This window comes from Apostichopus japonicus, chromosome 1 (assembly GCF_037975245.1).
Source record: "Apostichopus japonicus isolate 1M-3 chromosome 1, ASM3797524v1, whole genome shotgun sequence".
Classification (NCBI taxonomy): domain Eukaryota; kingdom Metazoa; phylum Echinodermata; class Holothuroidea; order Aspidochirotida; family Stichopodidae; genus Apostichopus; species Apostichopus japonicus.
Window position 1 is genome coordinate 21248975 of NC_092561.1, and position 22013 is coordinate 21270987.

Here is a 22013-nt window from a genome sequence, read left to right on the forward strand (position 1 = left end):
TCGTAGTACATTTTTATTTTAAAATAATAGGCTAATGTATATTATTTCTAACAAAATGGGTACGGTGAAAAATATCTTACTTTATGTTTTCATGTTCAAATACGTAGGTGTAAGATAAGGTAAAACCTTCCTCAATAATTTCTATTTGCTTTTGTTTCTTTCATTAACTTGTTAGTACTGTACTTCATATAATTAACATTACTACTAGCTCACACTGCCGCCGCTGATTATGCTTGCTCTCCACGTCTATTGGATCAGACCATATAAATATCCAATTTAGCCCTTAAACAGTTACTAGCCTACTAGTACTACTATCTTATATGCAGGCCCAGGGTTCGCATTAGCCACTAGATTGCGCAATTTGATCGCATTTGGAATAAACGATTAGAAAAAAGCCACTTGCGCTGATTATTGTTTTGTTATCCCGTCTATAACCCATAAACATCTCGTAAAATTCCTTGTCAACCTCTCCTATGAAATAAACGATTGAATCAATCATTTCTTCCACATGGTAGCCTAACACCACACTAAGTCAATGGAAATCTAGCTAAGCCTAACCATCTGTTTCTTCGCTGAATTTGTGACGCAGTTATAAGATATCCATGGAATACTTTCATTATTGCTGTTACGTTCGACAACTTCGACCACATGGTTGCCTAACATCACACTAAGTCAATGGGGGTAATCTAGCCTAGCCGTCTGTTTATTAGCTGAAATTGTGACGCAGTTATAAGATATCAATGGAATACTTTCGTTATTGCTGTTATCTTCGACCACACTAACTTGGTCAATGGGAAATCTGCCTAACCATCGGTTTGCAAAAAAAAAATCACACTTTGCGTAGGATTCGGGTAATAAATTAGGAACCGGGTAGTACCGCGTCGGGCGGGTACCTTCGTTATTTTTGTAAAGTATTGGTGAAATTTTCAGTTGCAAAACCGATCGCCACAGTATTATAGGTCTGGCGACTATCGTTAATTTTTCCAGAAATTATCATCCCCAGCCGAGAATGGTCTTCGCCAATGCGACCGTAATGAAAAAAAAAAGGGTTGATATTCATACTAACTGCGAAGCAAGATGGCTTGTGTTGCATACATCCTATTGTATTGCCTTGACAAATGATTTTTCGAACCCGCGCAATATCACATTAATATAAATTAATCGGAAATTTCGCGCCATTTTGAAACTAGACAGATTGCATGGTCGTTACTACGACGCAAAACTTTTCCCTCCTGCCTTTTCAGGTATATAAGGAAAACATCGCAGGAGCTGTCAATATTAGCTCACTCTTTCCACAGTACCGTGATAAACAACACCTAGCTTGGAAAGAATAAATACAAATACACGGGTGTGCGAAAATGATGACGCGACGAAACGATTTTTTTTTAGCTAGCTAGGTGGTTGGCTATTGAGTGTATGTTTTTGCGAGAGAGTATTCTCGAGCTTAGATGTGGGTCTCAGCTCTGGAGGGGGACAGAATTCCACGCCGTTTCGTTTATCTGTACATTATGTCACAATGTCGAATTTACTGAATCCTAAGAGTAGTGTCAAAAAATGAAGTTTAATAACATATAAACTTCAGTTTTACGTATATATTATACTCCAGATTATAATTATTTGTCGTAATTGGATCTAAATGTAAAGAAAATGACTGCAGTTTACAACATTTTTTGGCTAAGACTACGAGTTGTAGAAAAATGATGACGTCAAACCAAAAAGTTTGGCACGGAGCCATGGCCACAGAAAACGCTTCTGTGCGTATGCATCACGTATAATTCATTGCCGAGTTGACTTTGTTGTGTACGTAATGTCGTATGTCATACACGAACCATCAACAGACAGCAATAGTACTGCATCAACGATACTATACATACTATACCTTTCGATATTCGGTAAAACTACTTGATGTAAACTCTCACTAATATTTCTTATACATTCTTGAAGTATTTTGCTGGAATGTTAGGCGTAGGTTAAGAAAAGAAGTGGCTCAGCGGGACGAAAGCAGTTTGGCTTAAATCACAATATCTTGGCCTATCGGGGTCTGGAATTTAAGGCACAAGTAGCCTAGCCGTAGCGTTACGTAGTAAGACATAACGTTAACCTTTCATTGCAATGTGACATAGGCTAAGCTACATGGCACCAGTTCGTCTCCTAAAATGTTTTGGGCGGAACTGAGACAATTGCTCAGACCAGAATCTCCTTATAAAAATTGTGTTTGTCTCCCAATTTGAAAACATTGGGTTATGAATGAATATAAATGGACCACTGTCACAACTTATGCTAGGCACGTACCCCGGTAACTGATTCTTGGTCATAGGCCTACTCAGCATGTTACTTGTACCTGTTAGTGTTACTGCCTAGGCTATGAACAGTAAGTTCTAACTCAAAAAATTAAAAGTAATAAGCTCAGTGGCAGTTACGCAAAACCTAGCTAAGATTGGTTTGGGGTGCATCGTGTACACCTAGCAAAATAGCCTAACGTTAGGTAACCTACAAATATATATGTGTGTAACCTTTTTTTTTAATTGAATGATTTGAATCTTGATTACGGCAGTGGTAAACCTGATGTAGACTATGCCTAACAATATAGTTTAGTTTAGTAGAAAAAAGGGATCAGGCGGGACACTCAAGTCCCCATCAAGGACCCTGTAGGAGAGAGAAAAATACTGAAGACACAAACCCGATTACAATGCAAAAAGTGCTTGTCCAAAGCATTCTTAAACCCATTGAAATTACTTGCAAGTACAACTTTCGCAGGCAAACGGTTCCACTCATTCACAACCCTTTTAGAAAAAAAGTTATGCCGAATATTAATCCTACTTTGTGACTTTCGGAGTTTAAGACAATGACCTCTGGTACAACTACTATTAGCAAACATGAAAAAGTCGGTAAAGGATAAATTGTCAAAACCATACACTATCTTGAAAACCTGAATCAATTCCCCACGTAACCTCCTAAGCTCCAGTGTGGTGAGATTCAACAATTGTAACCGCCTATAATAAGGAACACTCTTTAAGGAACTAATCATTCTAGTAGCTCTCCTCTGGACCTTTTCAAGTACTTCCTTATCCTTAACAAAATATGCACAGCATATTTCAGATGAGGCCTAACCAACTGCTATATAAAGCCTAACTACGATGTCCTCTTTCAGAAAACTGAAGTTCCTCTTGATCATACCTAAAACCCTATTACCTCTTTTAGCAGCTTCAAGACAATGTTTAGAAGGTTGCAGAGATGAGTCAATGTAGATACCTAGGTCTCTTTCAACAGAGACCTGTTATGTTAGGCCTAATAAAATTGAGGTGGCACTGAAGAAGTCATGGGACATTTAAAGTTGGGAAGGGACTTTCTCTAATACTTTCCCAGATTATTTTCATCATCTCAGATTTGGTTTCCTAAAATTGCAGACGAACATACAATGTACATGTTTACAGGGAAAAATAAAAGTTATTTCTGCACCTGATATTTGTGTGCGGAAAGTGATCAGCGAAAAAGTATGGGATGCCGAGAGTAACAGAAACTGCCTAGGCCTACCGTGTAGATTCAAATCGTAGTAAAAATACTACTAGACTTAAATTGAAGGGTAATAGCGTATGAAATCAGTCTCACAAGTAAACTAATTCTGGCAGCAGCTGTACTCCCCAAACATAATGACGCATTACAGGATTAGCCTAATGAGTAATGGATGTTGCATTTTTTGTAAGTTACACCAATGAATTATTCATGAGCAGCAAAACAATTTCTCTCCCTGGGATAAGAAATTAGTGAAAATAAAGGTAGCCACCCACCTACTACATTTTCCAAATTCTGTCCTGTATACATTGGTTAATTGAGATTTTGCCATCACCCCATGTTAGAGGCCCACCAGAATATAGCCCAGGCTAGGCCTTAAACAGCCACTGGTCCAATTTTGTATGTAGGATGTAATGTTGGTTCAATTTTACCTACTATGTGTACTGTATCACACAGTACTCTGCACCTGTACAATGCAGAATAAACCCCACGCTATGCCTTAAACAGCCACTGGTCCAATTTTTATTTTGGTATGTAATTCATATTGGTTCGTTATTACCTACTGTGTTTACTGTATCAAACAGTACTCTGCACCTATACACTGTGTACAGACACAATGCAATTTGCACATTGTATTCATTTGGATGGGTTTTATGGGAGGGCATCTTTCTTACGCAGTTGCCATAATTGACGTAAATCATCATAGTAGCACCGTAGTGGAACTCATATGATCATACGAATGAGTGGGAGGACGTAGTCTTCTGGTTATATTGTGTTGTTGACTGGACTGTATTCCAAGCTGTTTTAACGAAAGGATCGACTGTCAGGTTTTTTCCAGTGATTATTTCACAGTGTTGTGTCATCATTTTAGACGTGCGGCGCCTGTTGACTGAGCAGTACATACAAATATCTAATAGTTACAGAGCCATTTATTGGCGTCTCAAAAGCCGTCCCACTCAAATTCGGCCGTCTTTCATTTCGATCTAGCCGTCTCAAAGACGGCGAGACGCATTGCTAGCTAAGACCCTGGTCCCGACTCGACGAGTTTGCTGAGATAGAATCCCGAGACCAAGGAAAACCGGTTGGACTGGCCAAGAAGGTAGACATCCCCAGAGCTGTCCTAAACTTGAGGTTTTTTGCAACAGCAATTCAGCACACACTGAATGAGTAAGTAATTAAATATTAAAGGGCTGCTATGGATGTGTGTGATATTGTGTAGCAATTTAATTATTTTCTTAAAAGTATTTTGTAACTTTTGTTTGCATTCAAGACCAATACTTTGCCATTTAATGGTTTGTCTCCAATTAGAATACTTCATATTAAAACATCTATAATTATTTATCACTTCTATAGTAGGCAAGTTCTCTAATGCAACTTATTTACATTTAGAATCTTCTTCTGCATAGTTCACTAGTCATTCATTGACCTTTATTATGATGATGATGATGATGATGATGGTGATCAAGAATTCAAGATGGTGGTTGTGATGGTGGTGGTGAGGGTAGTGGTGATGTGGGTGGTGGGGATGGTGGTGGTGGTGAGGGTAGTGGGGATGAGGGTGGTGGTGAGGGTAGTGGGGATGAGGGTGAGGGTGATTGTGGTGGTGATGGTAGTGGTGGTGGTGAGGGTGTAGTGATGAGGGTGGTCGTAGTGAGGGCAGTGGTGGTGAGGGTGTTAGTGGTGGTGTGGATGGTGATGATGATGAATAAAATTGTTTGATATTTCCTTTCTTCTAGTTCAACAGTCCAGAGTAAGTTTGGTGTTTTCAACTATACGACTAAGAATCCCATCGGTGTAGCCGGGCTGATCAGTCCCTGGAATCTGCCTCTCTACTTACTCACCTTCAAGATTGGTCCGTGCATCGCAGCCGGTAACACGTGCATCTGTAAACCAAGTGAAATGACCTCAGTCTCTGCATGGATGTTATGTGAGGTCATGAAACAAGCAGGTACAGTCTATATATTAGAATCACAGTACTTGTGAAGAGCTGTATTGATCTATAATATAACAGATTAATGTAATGTAAATAAAATTTTATATAGTGCACTATGCGTGATGCACCTGTGCGCTTTACAAACAATCTAGAATATGCAATGACTAAAACAGTAAATACATACCATATACAGATATATATACAGGAATATGAGATCGAAAAACGATTAAAAGCATTGGTGAAGAGTAAAGCGATAAAACAGATTGACTACAAAATCTACAATTAAGATTAGGTACTGTACATATCTGACGTTATAAAATCAGCAGATTGCATTAATTGACTTCTGAATGGTAGAGAAAGAAAGAAGAGGGCAGTGGCCTTGAAGAGGGTCATTGGGGGCACTGTGCAAGAATGGTATCAGTTGTTAGGCTAGCACTGTGCAAGAATGGTATCAGTTGTTAGGCTATGAGGCTTGTAAGCATGTTTGTAAATACCCCAAAAGATTTGGGGTTTTGAGCAGTACTTGGAACCAAGGTCTTTTATCACATAACAAATGCTATACAAGGTGTGCACACTGCAAGATGCAAAGATATATGTAACAGTATTGATTCACGGTTGGAGTCCACCTAACCCGGTCCGAGTCCACAAGGCCTCAAGTCCGAGCCAAGTCCAATTTCACTAGGGTCCAAGTCTGATTCGGACTGGATTGATGAGCCTCTCTTGTGAATAGTGCATTAGGGAAGGGTACGGGTGGGGGTGGTGGGGCACTTACCATACCAACCTATTGTTGAGACCCGTACATTTGACTGTTCCACACACAAGCATAATCCTTTGCGAACATACTGCATATATAAAAGTAAATAAAAGTACAAGGAAGGGGAAGCAAGGTACAGAACAAACAGGCATATCTAATCATGGCGGGGGCAGGGATTTCCCCGAGACCAGTGAGGTTCCCCATCTGAGTGATCTGGCTGGGTGATCATACATATCAATATCAAATTCAAGGTTTATGTTGCAAGTGTATAGCATAGACCCAAATTGATCTATAGATAATTAGTGTACAAACTACACATAGACAGGCCAGGTGTGCAACCATGCAGTGACCTATAGCTATATATGCTAGTTTATTCACATCTGATTAACATTACTATGAACTAAGAACCTCCTTCATAGCAGTTATTGTTTACTATACAATAGTCTTCATAGTGGATTTATTGTCAAATTTGTGGACATTCAAGATGCAAAATAATAGTTTATCTCATCCACAGATAAATTTATGATTTGAATAGGATGCTTTTAGGAGCTTCACTGACAATATGCACTGTAGGGCCTCACAGATCATTGTGTTTTGCAATAAATCAATAAGTAACTTATAATAACAATGCCATGGTGCAAGTTCAAGCTTGTAGTTGTCAACACTTCTTTGAGCCCTTTCAGCCAATGGACTATTCTCATCACTTGAGGCATTATAATAACAATGGAATAAGCTAGGAAGACTGAACCTGCTAGGAATTCCATCTTTTGTTATTCAGATGTATAGGAGCAGATCTTCATTGTTCCTTTCTCTGATAAACATTCTTTAGCTCTACAAGTTAGGGAGCTGTAGTCTGCACATGTTTGCAACACTTCTGGATGCAAGCTCCTTCTGTGAACAAGTGCATAGTTATACTACAGTATAGTACTACACCCTTAGGGCCTTACAACAGGCTTTTAGAGCTACTCAGTGAATTCTCAGGACCTTACCAGCCAAGGAAAGCATGCAGGGATTGCTGCTATGTGCCAGGGTTGTTTAGACTCATTATAACTATTCTACTAGTCACTATCAGCAGCTAAAATAGCTTGCACATGATGGTACTTCTTGAAGAGTTAATATCTTTAGTAGAGATAAGCAAGAGCAACAATATTTTATTCCTGGAAGCTATTTTATACCCGGAAGCCATTCATTTGTTGGCCAGCAAAGTGTACAAACTTGAACAGGAACCCAGCTGCAAAATTATATTCTTTTTGTTCAGCAAGCAAGAACATATCCTCAAACATCTTACAGGGTAATTACTTCCTGTATTCACAGCCTGTCTTATAGGATGCTAGAGGATCTTCACCAAACCACATGGATTGCTGGACGCCATGTTCCTTAAGACTGTAGCCGGACTGGCTACAGCTTTAGTTTGTATTTATAACCTCTGAGATGTCGTGTAGGGTAAAGAACTACCATCTGTTGCTATTTCTTTATACAGGACTTCCTCCTGGTGTGGTCAACATGGTGTTTGGCTACGGACACAAAGTCGGCCAATCGATGGTTGAACATCCCGAGATTCCAGTCATTTCGTTCACTGGTGGCACTGCAACCGGCAAGAAAATTATCGGCAGCAGCGCTGCAACTTCAAGAAATTGTCCTTAGAGGTAGGAACTATAAAATAAGTTTGTTCTACTAAATTAAGCTTAAATGTATGATGTAATTGATTCATGATTCAGTTCAGAGTCTAATTACATGTTGGAGTTAAGTACTACTGGTTAATGAAGTGTTTGTGACCCTTGAATATAGAGCTATTTTGATAGCCTCGTACAAGTTCATACAATTAACATGTTGTGAAGATGTGCTTTTGGCATACAGCCAAATTCTGTCATGATTTTTCGATGTGTGACTATTATGAAGGCCAAATAATATTTCAAATTATGTTAATACTCAGCTCAATAGCTTTTTTTGAAGCTGGTAAGCTGGTCACTTCGCCCAACAACCATTTTGCCCAACTGCCATTTCGAACAACCTCACCATTTCGCCCAACCATGTTGGTCATTTGACCCTACCAGCATGGTCATTTTTCCCAACTTTTGGGGTTATTTCGACCAATATTGATTAAATATTAAAGTTCAATATAACAGACGGGGATACTTCTATGGGTTTGGTCAATTTAATAAGGAAAAGTTTAGGAATTGTTAACGTTACGGGATACAAACCGAATAGTAAGGAAACTTGAAGTCGTGGTTACAGTCAGTAGGATGGATCAGTGTTTTAGGGGTTGGGTTTGATAGCTTTTTATGGAGACCGATTCCCCTTTGTTTGTATAACATTAGATTCTATTACTTCCATTGTATGGTTTCCATTAGAATGTGGTTTCCACATAGCTATGCTGCTTCTGTAAATCTATATCGTGGGTGTGTTATCTGTCATAATGAATGAATATATCAAGTGATGTCCACTTGCAAATTGGCTTGCCCAAGTATAACATACACCCTACAGAGAAAAGAAGGAAATAATAACAAAATATTAATCGGTGAAACCTTTGAGAAAAACAAGTTAACCAAACTTTTGGTTCTGTTTGAGACCTGATTTGTGAAATGTGATAGTATTCTCTTTGCTCTGTCTAGCTCGGAAGTAAGAATGCTGCTATAATATTTGACGATGCTGATTTAGAGCAGTGCATTCCAACAGTCGTTCGTTTCAGTTTCACCAATCAAGGAGAGGTCTGTCTCGCCACCAGTAGGATCTTCGTCCAGGAGAAACTCTATCCAAGGTTTTTGGAACTGTTCATAGAAGCTACAAGGTGACTAAGGGATATTTTTATTTTTTTATTTACCCCCCCCCCACCTCCCCCTATTTCTTGGAAGGTTTCTGCTTGAAGAGAATTGGTGAACAGCAGCAGTTTTTGAAACCAATCTGTCAACGAATGATGTAAATAAATGTCTCACTGTTTATGGATTTTTAAAAAATTTAATTTGAAAAGGTTTAATGTCTTAAAAAGTAGGTACCCCTGTGGAATAGTTGTAAGGTGATGATTTGCAACCTATGGGTTAATATGACCTGTGACTTGCTAATCTTCGGATTCCATCGTCTTGTATGGATTTGCTTCTGGCAAGATAGCAGAGCAGAGCTAACCATCACATTAGCAACCAAATGTAAACAATGGCATTGTAATGATAAGATGGTAAGGGGGTGGGCGTGGGGAGTGGAGGGACATGTCAACCGTGTGGCTGGGTGGTGGTCTAAGAGGTTGTGGGTCACTGAACATTTTAACGGTCTGTGCTTTAAAAAATGTTTAATGCTGTTGAGATCTATGAATTGGTGTGTGAGTTTGGTGAGCTCAAATCATACATCTTTTCAAACACTCTACTTTATACTTCTAAACATCATTGAAAACTTTTAATACTGATTTTTCTCTTGCATCAGTCAAACTTGGCATCAATCCCAATTCACTGTTTTAAAATTGAAGAGATTTTTTTAACAATTCTGTTTCTTCAGAAAACTTGGACCGCCAACAGAAAGCACCACTGATGTAGGGGCTCTGATCAGTAAAGAACACTTGGCAAAAGTCAAAGGTTATGTTGACATCGCTATTGGAGAAGGAGGTCGCATTGAGTGTGGAGAAAGAAGCCAAGATAAGGAATTGTCTCTTCCAGAAAGTCATCAAAATGTAAGTAGAAAAGTGTATAAGAACTGTAGCAAAAGTGGGTGTTACATGCCTAGGAACTATAGGCCTCTTAACATGCCTATACAAAGAGCCTTGTTCACCATACACATCTCAAATAAGACATTACAATGATATTGTGAGGTAAAATGTTTATTACTATATGGAGGTAAAGTTACAGGGTAAAGTTTACCTTGGACAAGTTGGAATTGACCATCAAAGCCATTCGAGGGTGGTGGGGGCATGCAGGTAGATCCCATCGGTGCATTTTGATATCATGCTATTTGGTGTGAAAAATCTGCTAACTTGATGGAACACCTGTGGGTCAAAGGTTGATATTTAGGATAGCTACTGGCCATCACATTGGCTAACAATTACATTAGTGTTTGCACGGGTTATCCGGGTACCCGCCCGATGCAATACTACCTGGTTCCTAATTTATTACCCCAATCCTACGCAGAGTGTGATTTAACTGTAGATTTGCAAAAAAAAAATTTTTTCCCATTTTCCCATTGACTTTTTTCCCATTCCCAGGCAGATTTCCCATTGACTTAGTGTGGTGTTAGGCTAAAATATGTGGTCGAAGATAACAGCAATAATGAAGGTACCTGCCTGACGCGATACTACCCGGTTCCTAATTTATTACTCGAATCCTACGCAAAGTGTGATTTAAAAAAAAAAATCCAAACTGATGGTTAGGCAGATTTCCCATTGACTTAGTGTAGTGTTAGGCTACCATGTGGTTGAAGATAACAGCAATAACGAAAGTATTCCATGGATATCTTATAACTGCGTCACAATTTCAGCGAATAAACAGATGGTTAGGCTTTGCTAGATTTCTCATGCATTGACTTAGTGTGGTGTTAGGCTACCATGTGGATGAAATTATTATTTATTCATTTGTTTATTTCATAGAAGGAAAGGCTGACAAGGAATTTTACGACATGTTTATGGATTATAGACGGGATAACTAAAAAATAATAATCGCAAGTGGCTTTTTACTAATCTATATTCCAAATGCGATCAAATTGCGCGAATCGCGTAATCTTGCGGCTAATGCGAACGCTGGGCCTGCATAATAGATAGTAGTAGTAACAACTGAGCTAAAGTAAAGGGATATTTTATAGTCTGATCCAATAGACGTAGAGAGCAAGCATAACCAGTGCGATATTAACAACATTACTACTAATTAGTAGTAATGCTAATTATATTAAGTAATTAACAAGTTTATGACAGAAAAAAACAAATAGAAATTACTGAGAAAGGTTTTATACCTTACCTTACACATACGTTTTTGAACATGAAAACATTTTCAGTAGAGAATATAATTCATTTATTACAGTATTTAATATGTAATTTCTTGAAAATCGTGATATACGAGTGTAAACAATTTTTTCCCAGATACCCGACGGGTAACGGCCCTCGGGTACACGGTTCCCGATTTTTGGACCCGTGTAAACACTAAATTACATGTTGAAAAAGGGAATGTTTTCTGGCCGTAACCTGTGCTAATGTTTTCATCATTGAGACTGTCATATATATGTTTGGAATGATAGTCAAAGGAACACCTTTCCTGCACGACCCTCCCTTATCACTGCCATTATATAATAATGTATTGTTGATGGTCTATGTTCCTTCAATAGTGTTTTTAACTTTGTGGTATTTTCCTCTCAAGGGTTATTTCATGAGGCCAACTGTGATCAGCAACTTAAAAGATACCTCAAGGTGCATGCAGGAAGAGACATTTGGCCCTGTCACATGTGTGGTCCCATTTCAGACGGAAGAAGAAGTCATTGAAAGGGCCAATGGAATACAGTTTGGCCTTTGTGCCTCTGTTTGGACCACGGACCTGGGGTACCGCTCATCGGGTAGCTCATAAACTTGAGGTAATGAAAAAGTAATGAACAGAGATGCCACTTTTCCAAATTTCGTCTGAAATCCAATTTTGTTTTTCTTGTTACATATCCAATTGTTCTGTCCTATGGAGCTCCATTGATCACCGTATAGGAAAATTTAAGCAAACTTGCCAAACTTCACACACCCACTGATCACTTGTCAGTGTGCACAACCAGTAATTCAGCTGCACTAGGATTTCAAATGTTTCTAGGCAACCAGTACAAACATAAATGAAGATATCAATAATAAGGGAACACAAAATTTCATTGGAGCTGCCTTTGAAAAAAGACAGACACAACAATTTTACTCCAAACATGGTCATGTGAAAAGTTAATGTACCAGGTACAGCCTGCTGTACAGCTAGGCCAAGTGGTGACAGTACTACTACTACTAGAATAAGTCATTACTACTGAATCATGTTTATGTTGTAGGTCGGTACAGTTTGGACCAATTGTTGGCTGATTCGCGATCTAAATATGCCTTTTGGGGGGATCAAAGCTTCTGGGATCGGTCGAGAGAGTGCCAAGGAATCCTTGAACTTCTTCACCGAAGAGAAGACTATTTGCATCAAGATGACCTGAAAAATGGGAAGGTTAGAATGTATCAAAACTAAGCAGTCTATCTTCCAAGTGAAATTGTCACCAATTTATAAAAATATATACTTAATATATATTTGTATTTATTTAATTTCTGATCATGTGTTGGGTGTCAGATGTCTTCAATTTTCCTATGAGGAGTATGTTTTATTTGAAAGTACTTATCTGGCACCCTTGATTTACAACGATATCCAAAATGGTAAATATGTTTGCCTCAAAAATATGAATTAGAAGAGATTAAAATCTTAAAAATATGTATAAACAAAAAAATCATCAATGCATTGGACATCTGATGTCAAAATCTTGTATTCAGCAAATCTAAATTTCTTCCAGATGTGAGGCTTGCCTTAAATTGAACGTTCTCCATACCAATGTATGGTTTATAGATTGTGCCTTCTTTTTAAAACAATGCCTCTTTCCTTCCCTTTAAATGAGACCATGTTATGTAATTCTAGTCGAGTTTATTTGTAAAAGTTTACAACTACCAAAAATTCGTCCAATACAGGAATCTACCCGGAAGGCTTCCAGATATGAAAATTTGAGAGTGTTAGCTTTTCAAATATACAAATAGTACATGGTCATTCGTTTGAAGCACTGTAAGTAATTGCTGCAAAAAGTAGATTCTTAAATAAGTTGATCATTGAATGATTACTTGATTTAATTTAGGTTGATTTATGAAAGCTGAGTCACCTAAGTAGCAAAACTGGAGGCATTGATATATGTGAATGTGCCCAATTGACCCAAATAAACCTGTCTGAATTTATAAAACTCATATTATTGCAAATAAGAAAAACTTTTACCAACAAGCAAATGAGTTTAGTTTACAGAAGGTTTTTCGTAATTATGTATTTGAAAGTTGTTTGGTTAGTCAGACAGAGCAAAAGATACAAACCTAAAAAAAAAAGGGTATTAATATCTGATTTCAGGCAAATTATTTAATGAAGATATCACTCATATTAAGGTGAAAATTAAGTGCTTAAAATATAGCAATTTTGGAAATGAATTTACAAAACACTAACTAGGTTCTGTTTAGTGCTGTGCCGTTTAAACGTGTAAACGAACGAAAGATCGTTTAAACGTTTAATAAAACCTGATGAACGTTTAAACCAAACTATTATATCAACTGAAAATTAAATTTATTGGCAAAAATTGCGTATCAATTCCCGTTTATTTTGTCTACTACGCGAAATAACAACACAACTTACGATCAGTCGAATCATAAACCGCGAACTTAATCCTACTTTTGTCCCCCCCCCCCGATGTATCCGGCGATATGAATGGCTTAAACTTGAACGCTGTTATCCTTTTGTGAAAACTTCCTGATTCGCGGCACAAGTGTACTTTATATCGAGCCGACAGCGGCGGCGCAGATAATCCAGTCAATGCATGTTCGATCGAAATGATTACAATCCCTGTCCATCACGTTGAACTCTCCCACCAGACAATACCGGGTCGAATACTCGACTTGGTAATAGTTGTTCAAATACATGATCAAAGGAAATGTATCGATTGGTGATCGTAAAAAAAAACTCTGAAAATCAGTAGAGAAATTACCAATTGTGTATGAAAAGTAAGTTGGTACACCTTTCAAATTTTACGAAAGATCCAGCAAAACTCTTTCAAAAAATTCACGCGAAACTGGCAAATCGTGCTAAATGCAACTAATGTCATGTAAACAAGGCTCTAGTACACCCATTTAGTAAGACCACATCTGGTGTTAAGGGGGGGGGGAAAGAAAATATTTTCTAAAATTTCCAAAAATACGGAAAAAATAATGTCCTACCATAGTTAAGTGTATAGCAAATAGCCTAACCACCTCGTCGGTTACGGATCTCACGTAACTACAAAAACACAACTAATTGTATTTTGCGAACTTGACGTTTTCTACAAGAACATGGAAATAATGTTAAGCATTAGTTAATCATGCCGTGTGGCCTAAAACATATTTTATTACAAGGTTTACTTTCATAAAGATGGCCATAGCTTGACATCTTGTGCTGCGTGTTCACTGTATGGTATGAACTGTGCCTCGTGTATCATGGGGAATACTCCATGAAACGTTTCTTGGAAACGTGCCAAAAATGTTAACAAACAGGTGTTAGACAGGGGATGAGCTCACAGTTGTTTGGCAAGGTACCTGGGAAAATTCTGAGCACATGTACATTATCCTAACGTAGTATTTAAGTTTGGTTAAACCGTACTGCAGTTGTAAACTGATGTACGTTTAGTGCGCGCTATTCATTGTTAGGCAGTCTAGAAACGGGGCTTTGCCGAACGTTTTTGTTTCATTATATCGGAGGTTCTGTAAGTTAAACTTTTCAGAGATTGTAAGACAGATTAAATCTCTTTTCATTTTATAACATAATATAGCTACTCTAACTTGTCATTTAAAATTTTTCATCAGCTTCGTGACAATTTAAATTAAAAAAGTTGTCAGTATTTTGCATCCTCAACTGCGAATTTTTTATCGCCAGACACGCAAAAATTTCCTTTTCCTTTTCCGGGGTCTTCGCCCCACCAGGGCCCTAGGGCGGTGCCCTGGACCCCACGCCTTTATACTCGCACGCTACACGTGCTCAGCATTTTCTCGCGATTTTCGCAAACGTTTAAACTTTTAAACGAACGAAAAATCGGCCGTTTAAACGTTTAGGTCTTTAAACGAAAACTCACAGCCCTAGTTCTGTTTTTAGACCCCTCATTCTTTTTGCATAGCACTTTGTTGTACAACCCTAGTTTATCAAAGCATTCCATTATATTCCAGTTGATGAATATTAACCTTGGAAGTATCTTGTTCCATTGTATTCAAATTAGTATTAACTATTTGCAGTGTCAGTTATAACAAAGACCACTAATAACACTGACCTGACACTTTAAGAGAGTTTGACATTTTAGACTGTTTTCATTAAAATGTTGGTCAATTGGTTGCAGACTCCCTTTTTATATCGCTGGTAAATAACAATTTGGTTTCAGACATGCTGGGACTGGCAATGCCAGGTTAATGATGCTGACATCTCTGCATCAGAGTATACTTTCAATCATGATAAAATCATTGAGTTTATAAATAATTTCTAATTTTGATGTAATATTAAAGGCTTCAACAACCTCTGCAATCACCATCATTCTTGTAAACATGATATGTTACTACAAACTTATAGCTTGTAGTAGTGTCGACCATACCTGTACACTTCACCGGCTAAATATTACTTATAAATATTCATGAGTGGGCGGAAGCTAACAAGGCAGGTTGAAATTCATGTTTCTTTCCTACAACAGCAGGACTTGCCAAGTTAACTGTCCATCTTGGAACTGTTATAGATAAATTGAACAAATATGGATACGATTGAACAGGGACAATTTTTTGCCCTAATAATTGCTACAAGTATGTAACATCTCTACTTCATGATGGTATGTACTTGGTATGTACTATGGTATGATGGTTATGTACTTGGTATGATGGTATGTACTATGTTCAGGGGATACTTTGCACATGTGTTAAATACTAATGAGAAAGATGGAAGTTAGGTCCTACCCAAGTTGCCCCTAATTATGAATACATGCACCCCTATGTTGCAGAGCATAACATTTTAGTACCACTATGTAAATTACTATAAAGGTTAAGAGGTAAGAGGGCTGAGACATATGGTAATCAGTCCTAAGTACAATGATACTGGAATGTTGAACTATGAACATACATGGTGATTACCATGGGTTCATGTTGCAGTTCCTACCTTTAAGTTGTCTATTGTGCAGTCAAGGAGTTGCTGGTAAGTGAAGTCTTTTGTAATCACATTGTATAGAAGCCATAAACATACCCAAGGTCAGAACAATTTGGCAGGGATTTCTGAAGGGGAGGAATTTCTAAGTATTGAGGAAACACCAACGTAAATATTTCCTGCTATTATGGTACACGCATAACATCGGCGCATTGCGTGCATAGGTACAGACATATTTGAAAAATGTTTGGCAGCACATGCCGTCTCCTCTGACTGCATTGCCTTATAATAATGAAAAGGGGGTATAGGCGTTTTTACACTATCTAATGTATCCTAGTCGCCAAGAACCTGAAGTATTTTTAAGGGAGGGCCCGAGGAACATGAACTTATAGCATGCTCCTCATGGTGAAACATAATTGCACCTATTAGGTGAATTGAGTGTACTGTTAATAGTAGGAGAGACTAGTGTAGGTTCTTATGACCAACTAGACCGGTTTCTGCTCTCAAACTTTATAGGAGGAGCTTCATCAGTAGTAGCCTTTGAATATTTTATATTCGGCCTGGGCGTCTCGTTCTTAAAATGCATCTATTTTCTGTGCACGAGTTTTCATGGAATCATAGTGCAGCTATAGGAGCATCTAAAAGAGCTTCGTGTGAACCATGAGAGTCGGCTGATTCTTCGTTATCTGTCAGTAAAATCTGGTTTTCAAGTCTATGCATGACGATACTACTGTTTTTGGTAACGGGGTGGCTTCCAAAATTTGCAGAATGTGATTTGTGTCTTTCACATAGGTGCTTTGTTTTAATACAATAGGAAGCAAGAAATAGTCCACAAATTCCGATATTTTTTCGGTCGATGATCCGTTTTCGCTTATTACCTTTTGTAAGGTTGCTTTCTGTGATTTGCCTTTGGTCAGCACGATACTCTGGATTCCTCTCTTTTCGCTGACTTCTGGAGGATGGTCTTCAAAAGCCTGTGTGCCTCCCTCCAGAGCTTCCAATGTTGACTCTAAGTCCGTCTCTGCTCTAGATCTCTTTTCAAGAAACCTGTCCCGTTGCCTTTTAGCTTGGCGGGATCACTCGTCTCTCCAGACTCTGCGGAGGTTCCTGCCTGCTCGTTGGAGTACTTGATTCCAGGAATCAGTAAACTCCTCCGAGTGGTTCAGTTGCGCCGGGAGTTTGGGTGGGTTTCTCTGAACCTTGAGTTGGTGATAGGTAGTGTTTTTATCGCCGTCTATCTCTTTAGTGAGAGTGATGAGCCTTGACTGGAGCTCCTTCAACATATCTGCGTTGCTTTTGACCTTCTTGTAGGTATCCTCTTGCAGCTTGATCCTGTTATCGTTCCTTTTGGTAGGAGTTCTTTGCCCACACGGTATGTGTTCTTCTTCTGAGGAGAAGGATGAGTCTTTATTGACTGGTGAGGCAGGAATCTCAGGAATGAATATTTTATATTTGGCATGAGCGTGGCTTCTGACCTTTGTAGGTTTCTTCTTTCAGCTGGATCCTGTTTTCGTTCCTTTTGGTAGGAGACCTTTGCCCACACGGTATGTGTTCTTCTTCTTCGGAGAAAGTCTTTGTTGACTGGTGAGGCAGGAATATCAGGAATAAGTGAGTCCATGACTGGACTGGGCCTGTCTCTTCTCTGTGGGCCATGTGTCTAATGTGTGGTAGCACATGCCATCTCCTCTGACTGCATTGCTTCATAATAATATAATAATAATATCTTTCTTACTACATTTTTTTTGGTAATATTTTTTGTTTGATTTTTTGATTGTTTCTCGATAGAGGTGTAGGGCCTGTCTCTTCTCTGCGGGCTTTTGAACTTTTGGCCACATGGAATTTTATTGTCCTCTTCCTTGTGGAGGAGCTTCCTCAGCTTGTCGTACATTTAACAAACATGACATCACACCAGACTCTGTAGGAACTGATTGAATCCTGGGAAGATGGATCTGAATATCAAGTAGACTCCTATCACGACGCGTACGGCTACCCTGGACATCGTTATCCTCAGTACATAGATACATCTGAGTCCTGAAATAAGGCCCTGACTAGAGTGGGGGGGGGGGTGCAGCAACGGGAGGTGCATCCTCCACATCAGTGGTGTAAGTTGGCTGAACAGAAAAAAAAGACAGATTAAATTAGTATATTGATCCTTGTAGCTTCAAATCAGAGGCAGTGGGATGCTTTATAACATTGGGCATTCATGCATGATTAGAATTGAACTTACTTTTAATACAGCGACTTCCTGACTTTGTCGTACAGCTGCTGCACCGTCCACTGCTGTAGAGTCCTATTGTCGTTGTACATCTTCCGAACCTAGAAAGTAGAAAGGAGAGAAAGTTAGAAATTTATAGCTGCGCAGGGTTCTCTTTAAAGTGATACTTGTTTGAAACTTACTACTTCTTTAATGGTTATTTTGGAAGTTCCCAGCCTCTCTAGTGTGTCCCTGTAGGTCTTCATGATCTCCTCTGTATCGCCCTCGAAGTAGCTGGCCCTCGCCCTTTTCGGATTCTCGTAGTATTCCAATGGCCGCTGGTCAGTAGGTGGTCGCTGTACAGAGAGTAGCAAAGGATTGTAAGGCTTATTTTGATAGTTCCAGGTAACAGTAAGCTGGGCCTTACACTAATAACGTTGAACCAAGCGTGAACAGGAAAGTCTTAATCTCCAAAAGTTGATATTTGATAATAAGTTCCTTTTTATTAACTCTGAATATAACTATAACTTGGGATAATTAAAATGCACAGGCATAAATGCTGATCATAAATATAAAGTACAGAGCCCTCTATTATACATCTGTAGGCTTAAACTCCCCGATACATCTTTAGGAGACACTTACACCCCGATTCTAAAATAACAAATTACGACGAGATGTACACGGCACACGCTCTGCCCTTGAACCTGATTGGTCTAAACTTATAGCTAGCCCCTCACCCAACTCTTGATTGGTTGAGTGCCAACCTGATATGCAGATGAGGACATGCAAATGGGCACTCAACCAATTTGAACCAGTTTGGCTGTCTTCAAACCCCACAAACCGAATCATTTAAAACAAAACATCTGTCTACGCTTCTACTAGCGTGTGATTCATAGCCCGCCACACCACAGAGCAAACCACCAATAAGAAAACAATATGTTAACACAAATTACTTACCCTGGTTGCTACAGTCTTCCTCACGTTGATCGGGTTGAACTTCTCGATGTTGAATTGTCTTCCTAGTGTCTGCAAATCCCAACTCGGCTTGGTCACCTTATTCCCACTGGGCGACAGGAAGAAGGGCCAAACCGGGCTATCGGCTGCTTTGGGTGAACGGAGCACGCTGGGTCTCACGATGGTACACGATGCAGAGCTGGTAGAGGGTGGGTGAGAGGACTACGGTGGCGGGTCAGTAGGTGGATGACCTTTTGTGGTTGGCTACAGCGATGACCCAGTTTTTGTTGGTTTTTTGTTTGGCTGCTTGAAACTCGCCCAGCGTGAGACCGGTGATGACACGGCCACGGTGTCCTCCGTTCAGCAGCATGAGAGCCATCAGGATGTTCCGGAACATTCTTCTCTTCTCCGCTGGGATGATACCTGAATTGGATTCCAAAGCACCTGAAAAGCACAATAGAGTGTCGAGACATTAAAGAGCTAGTGTTGGGTGGTGAACTTTTTCGGTAACTGTCATGTGATACAGGCAATTGCAACGGCTTCCTCAGTACACCTGGTCATAATTTCGTCAGCTCGATTGGCTGGCATCACAACGTCTGTACAAAAGTACAAAGAAAGCGAGTTATTAAAAACAAAGGCTGTCCATGTAAATAAATTTGGTTTTTTTTTGGGGGGGGGTGGGGTAAAGGAAATCTTTTTTAAAAGGTTACCCTGGATCTTCGATGCAAGGAACTTCTGGCGTTTACATATTTCCGGCCTCATCGCTGTAGCGAAGTCCCCGGCGGTCCGAAAGAATTGAAAATTTCTGTAGGGATAGCTGGTAAGATGATACGGTCTTCGGCAGCTTCTTATCTTTTCTTAGCACTTCTGTGATCCTGTAGAGTCATAAATGAATAGAAGTACAGTGGATAGTGAATACATTACCTTCAGTAACAACACAATAGATAGAATTTTATTAGTGAGGGGTTGTTCATATCGCTGCACACTGCTTGGGAGTATCAGACTTCTTAGTGAAATTCCAAGTCTTTCCTTGATGGCCTGCACCTGTCTGCAATGTTGCTGGGCATTCTTCTTGGACTGCTCCGTCCCCCCGTACTTCTGTTCTTCGTACTTTGCGAATCGCTCTATAAGAATAACAATGAATGAAAGGGTTAAGTCTCTGCGTCCACGAATGAATACATTGTTAATTTCCAATCGTATAAAAGTAAAGATTCTGTACCGTAGATGTCCAATATGTCCTTTGGTGTATCCTCCATCTCGACCAGAAAATCTTCCTCCTTCTTTCCTCCTTCTTCCTCCTTCCTCTGTCTCCTTCTTTGAATCCGGTGCTGCGCTCAGAAGTTGATGGTATTCCGCTGATGATGTCTTGTATTTGTGGACTCGTTGAAGGTGTTTGTCGATCCTTGGAAGAATAACAGAGGGGCAATCAGGGATTGGGCAGTCCTTGAAGCTCCTCCTCTGCTAGCCCTCCTGCGGTTTTGGCTCCTTGCACTTCCTGCAAAGAAATTAAAATAAAATAATATAGTAATAAATAAATAAATAATAAATAATATATAATAATATTAGTAATAAATAATATAAGTGATAAATAATATAATAATGAATAATCAGTAACTACACCAGTTATTCCTGTAGACAAATATATTCACATGGCTCTTGACTGGTAAAGAACCTTCTGTCGATACTCCTTGGTGGATATGCTGTGCCTCTGGATGAGATGGTTTGACAGCCTGACGACAGGTTGACTACAGAGTGGGCGATCTGTGGTGGGCTGAGGGAACACTGGGAACGACTTCACATGGACCTTTGGTTTCCTTTCATCCTCTTCCTTTTCATCTTGCTGAACAGTTGCTGGTTCTCCCTCTGCAGTCGGTTGGATCTTGGCAGCTGGCTCACTCTGGGGGACACAGGGGATGGTTGTTTTCTTCCTTGTTATTTCTTCAGCGGTTGCTGGTTCTCCCTCGGCAGCTGGCTCTCTCTGGGGGGCACTTGTGATCTGTTCTGCCTCCTAAGTAAGCAAACAGATTAAAATAGTTTTACATCCAACTAAGTTCACATATAAATCTATGGCAGATCTAGATAGACTGATGTGTCATTTACCTCAAGTTCACTGTCAGTGAACAAGGCATCAGAGTGAGTGTTGTACTTCTCCCGTGCTCAATGATGTCAGGTATCTGGAAGCCTCGTTGTTGAATGGGACTGCATATATAGGGAATGAAATTATAAATTGATCAAATTGAATTTGTTTTTTAAATATTGCATCATTGTCAATTGTAGTCTTAACTTTACTATTGCAGATTTGCTTACGTCTGTGTTCGGAGAGCTCTCCGGAGTACTGTAAATTTGGTCATAGTACCGCTCCAGGGCTCCCTCGTCATCCGACGTCAGTCGGTTCTTTTTCTTTCTTGGCAGCTGGTTCTCTCTGGGGGGCATTCATTAGCAAATTGTCATTCTTACCCCATTGAGGAGACCGGCGACGATGGAACCTGCTTTGCAGGCCTGTTCGCCGGCCAGCCTCTCGTTATAGTACCTCCCCTGAGTGTACTCTGTATGAGACATAGCCTGTGCGACCCTGGACCGTCCAGCGGCGGTCTCCGATTGAACTGCCTGTAATTAAAAAGTTTGAATCCAATATCAGTTTCCGGTTAATAGGGTAACACAAACTAAAATCGGGGAACTTTTGGCTCTGTGGCCAGCAATTGCAGAACTTTTGGCCCTTTGGAAAGGCAAAAATGAACAAAGACTTTAGGCAGGTAACATACAGTATTGGAGGGCTCTATCCTTCCCCCATTGAATTTACTTGTTGTTCTA

The 22013-nt window shown here is 39.5% G+C and overlaps 2 protein-coding genes and 1 pseudogene across 16 annotated transcripts in view; 2 read left to right on the forward strand and 1 right to left on the reverse strand.

Moving 5' to 3' along the window:
* The window catches only part of LOC139971434 (uncharacterized), a 48003-nt gene that overhangs the window by 24032 nt on the left and 1958 nt on the right, over positions 1 to 22013 (reverse strand). The window contains exons 4-8 of one of the 15 annotated variants that reach the window (XM_071977990.1): positions 21510 to 21809; positions 21303 to 21401; positions 19913 to 21210; positions 19206 to 19646; positions 17356 to 18604 (exon numbers count right to left, since the gene is read on the reverse strand). In XM_071977990.1, the coding sequence (XP_071834091.1) occupies positions 21639 to 21809 (171 nt within the window). In that variant the 3' untranslated portion in view covers positions 17356 to 18604; positions 19206 to 19646; positions 19913 to 21210; positions 21303 to 21401; positions 21510 to 21638. Of the gene's footprint in view, positions 1 to 12193; positions 12323 to 17355; positions 18605 to 19205; positions 19647 to 19912; positions 21810 to 22013 lie in introns of those variants that run through there. The other 14 variants (XM_071977981.1, XM_071978052.1, XM_071978113.1 and 11 more) reach the window with 14 other exon arrangements.
* LOC139971814 (2-aminomuconic semialdehyde dehydrogenase-like) lies at positions 3682 to 17941 on the forward strand (annotated as a pseudogene).
* LOC139971430 (E3 ubiquitin-protein ligase TRIM56-like) overlaps positions 12215 to 22013 on the forward strand; it is a 73226-nt gene continuing 63427 nt past the window's right edge. Inside the window, exon 1 of the mRNA XM_071977886.1 lies at positions 12215 to 12337. The gene's annotated coding sequence lies outside the window, so the exon portion shown is untranslated. The remainder of the gene's footprint in view (positions 12338 to 22013) is intronic.